Below are 2,951 nucleotides of genomic sequence, written 5' to 3'. Positions count from 1 at the left end.
GCCGCGATGCTGTTCCACAGTTTGTCGGGCCCCGAGGTGCACGGGGTCATCGACGAGATGGACCGCAGGGCCAAGAGCGAGGCTCCCGCCATCAGCTCCGCCATCGACCGCGGCGACACGGAGACGGTAGGCGCACGGCTGCGGATCGGGCCGAAAGCTGGGACGGGGCCTTGTGAGTCTGCGCCTCTGCTCCCCTAAGTTTGGGGGCACTTTGGGGAGCTTCCTTCGTGCCGCACGGGACTGGGCGCTGGGGATCCGCGGACAGGATACAAGGCCTGTAGCTCCCCGCTCGGGGGAAACCAGGCTGCTGGGGAGGAGAGGGGAAAAGGTTGAGACCGAAATTTTAGACCCAGAGGGTGGAAGAGAGCAGTTCTCCCGAAATAAGAGCGAAGTCCTACCCGCGGCCCGAGATGGCTCTCTTCTCACTTGGCGGAGCCCTCTGGTCACCAGCCCGAGCTCTCCTCCACCGCTTGGCCCTGGCTGCTGGCGCCACCGAGAAGGGCGAAACAACCGGGAACATGGGCTCCAGCCGGCTCGGGCGATCCCGCTTCTTGGCCATCAGGCTTCCTCCCCAGCGCAATTTCAGGGAGTGAAGTCTTCTGGGCCACCGCTTTCTGTTGATCTTGACCTGGGCTTTCTGATCCATTGGGCTTGGCCGGGCCAGGGCTCGTAGCTCAGGCTCCGAGGCCTGGCTCTGCAGAAGCTGAGTCCGTTCGAATCTCCACACCTGGCTATGCCAGCCCAGCCCCAAATAATCAGTTCCTTGCCTCAGTCCTCCCTGGGGGCCAGATGAGCAGACGTTGCCCAAGTCGGGCCCAGAAGTGACCTTTAGAGGCAGAGGAGGTGGGAACACGGGAAGTTTCTCTGCACAGAAAGCAGGAGCAGCAGTGCCAGTGCCTCTGTCTTCCCAGCGAGTTCTTCTTCCCCGGGGTTAAACCATCTCAGCCTGTCAGTTTGGTTAGCAATTTGGATTGGGCCTGTCCTGCACTCAGAGACTTTGAGGGTGGCTCTGCACGCCCCCCCCCCCCAATCATCTCTCAGGATCCTGGGACCTGGGACTTGCCCTACCCTAAACCTTTGGCTTAAGGATCCAGAGATCACTGGGGCTGGGCGCCAGGAACTCTGTGTCTCTGGAGAGGAGTCTGTGTGTAGGGTGACTTTTAATGGTCATCTTACCCCTATTCCTGGGGGCCCAGCCAAGTGGCTTCTGTAAGAAACAGTTTTGGAGTGCTTGACTGGGATAGCCACCACTGCCTCAGCCCCCAAACATAGCCTGAGACTTTCTGGGAAAAGGGCAGAAGGTACAGAAAAGGGGTAAAGTGGGGGAGATCTATCCAGGCCAGCAACCGGGCCTGTGGCCTGCCTGGGCTGTGAAGGCGGACTTGGGTTCTGAACCTTCTGGATATGGGCATTTTGGGGTGGAGGAAGCACACTGCACACCCTTGGCATTTTTCTTGGAGTTTAGGGTTAGCCAGTTACGGTGGGAACTTTGGGTGCTGGTTTCCCCTTGGCGGCAGCGGCTGTTGGGTCCCAGGCTGACGCGGGGCTGCGGTCTCCCACCTCCCTCCCTCCGCAGACCATGCCGTCCATCAGCAGTGACCGAGCTGCGCTGTGTGCGGGCTGTGGGGGCAAGATCTCGGACCGCTACTACCTGCTGGCGGTGGACAAACAGTGGCACATGCGCTGCCTCAAGTGCTGCGAGTGCAAGCTCAACCTGGAGTCGGAGCTCACCTGTTTCAGCAAGGATGGAAGCATCTACTGCAAGGAAGACTACTACAGGTAGCCCCCCACCTCGGGACCCACTGCCCTCAGAACTCCCCATCTCAGATGAAATCTTGTCTCTTTTCCCTCCAGTCCCAAGGGAGGGTTCTCTTCTCCAAGCCAGCACGGAGAATTGGGTGACAACCTTTATACACAGTAATTTGGGGGACACTCTTGGAAATGTCTGTGAAGTGTAGGGACCCAGAGAAAAGCAGAAGCTGCCCTCTCCTGAGTTTAGACCATAATTAGGCTTGGGTTCGGGGGGTCCTTGCACCCCTCTCCCTTTGAAGTTTCTTGGGTCAACCAGAGGGAACAGAAACTAGCACCACCTCCCCTCCGCCCAACCCAGGTGGCCTGGGCTGGCGGGGAACAAAGTTGGGGAGAGCTGGGGAATTGGATGGGGGCATTTCCCGATCATTCCGGGAGATGGGAGTCCAGGATTAAAGAACCAAAATCATCACTAACAGGTACCAGGTTTCTTGTTTCTCCTCTCTGGGTTTAGGGTTAGAGTCTGTTTATATATTTCTCTCCTCTTTCTCTCCTTGTCTTTGCATTTTTTAACAAATTACAAAGGTCTGTAGGATCCCCGGGCGCTGGGGTGGAGGGCAGGGTTAGAGTTGGAGGAAGGGTAAGTGGGGAATTTCTCCCCCGTCTCCCAGGCAAGGGCTTTCGTAGGGCTTGCTCGGGCTCTGGGTTAAGTAGAAGCCTTTGTAGGCTTGAAAGTGATGAAGGGGCACTGTGTTACAGGGCAGCATCAGACCTAGGCCAAAATTTATTCCCTCTTCCCTCATCCTCCAAGTTAAGACCCAGGCTGCCCATCTTGAGGAGGGGATTTTCCCCATTGGCAGCAGCGGCACCTGGAGGAGGAATATGGGGGTACCCAACCGTGTGTCCCCACAGTCCCTCCCCTGATGGTCCCTACAGGCGGTTCTCAGTGCAGCGCTGCGCCCGCTGCCACCTGGGCATCTCGGCGTCGGAGATGGTGATGCGGGCTCGGGACTTGGTTTATCACCTCAACTGCTTCACGTGCACCACGTGTAACAAGATGCTGACCACGGGTGACCACTTCGGCATGAAGGACAGCCTGGTCTACTGCCGCTTGCACTTCGAGGCGCTGCTGCAGGGCGAGTACCCCGCGCACTTCAACCACGCTGACGTGGCGGCTGCGGCAGCTGCGGCCGCTGCGGCCA

General features: G+C 58.5%; 1 protein-coding gene across 1 annotated transcript in view; it reads left to right on the top strand.

The window, feature by feature from the left end:
* Positions 1-6: 6 nt before the first annotated feature.
* LHX2 (LIM homeobox 2) overlaps positions 7-2,951 on the top strand; it is an 18,981-nt gene continuing 16,036 nt past the window's right edge. Inside the window, exons 1-3 of the mRNA XM_005881527.2 lie at positions 7-126; positions 1,577-1,779; positions 2,686-2,949. Coding sequence (XP_005881589.1) covers positions 7-126; positions 1,577-1,779; positions 2,686-2,949 — 587 coding nt within the window. The remainder of the gene's footprint in view (positions 127-1,576; positions 1,780-2,685; positions 2,950-2,951) is intronic.

This window comes from Myotis brandtii, unplaced genomic scaffold (assembly GCF_000412655.1).
Source record: "Myotis brandtii unplaced genomic scaffold, ASM41265v1 scaffold68, whole genome shotgun sequence".
In the NCBI taxonomy this organism is placed as follows: domain Eukaryota; kingdom Metazoa; phylum Chordata; class Mammalia; order Chiroptera; family Vespertilionidae; genus Myotis; species Myotis brandtii.
The sequence above is the reverse complement of the archived record's forward strand: the minus strand, read 5'-3'. Positions and strand labels throughout refer to the sequence as shown.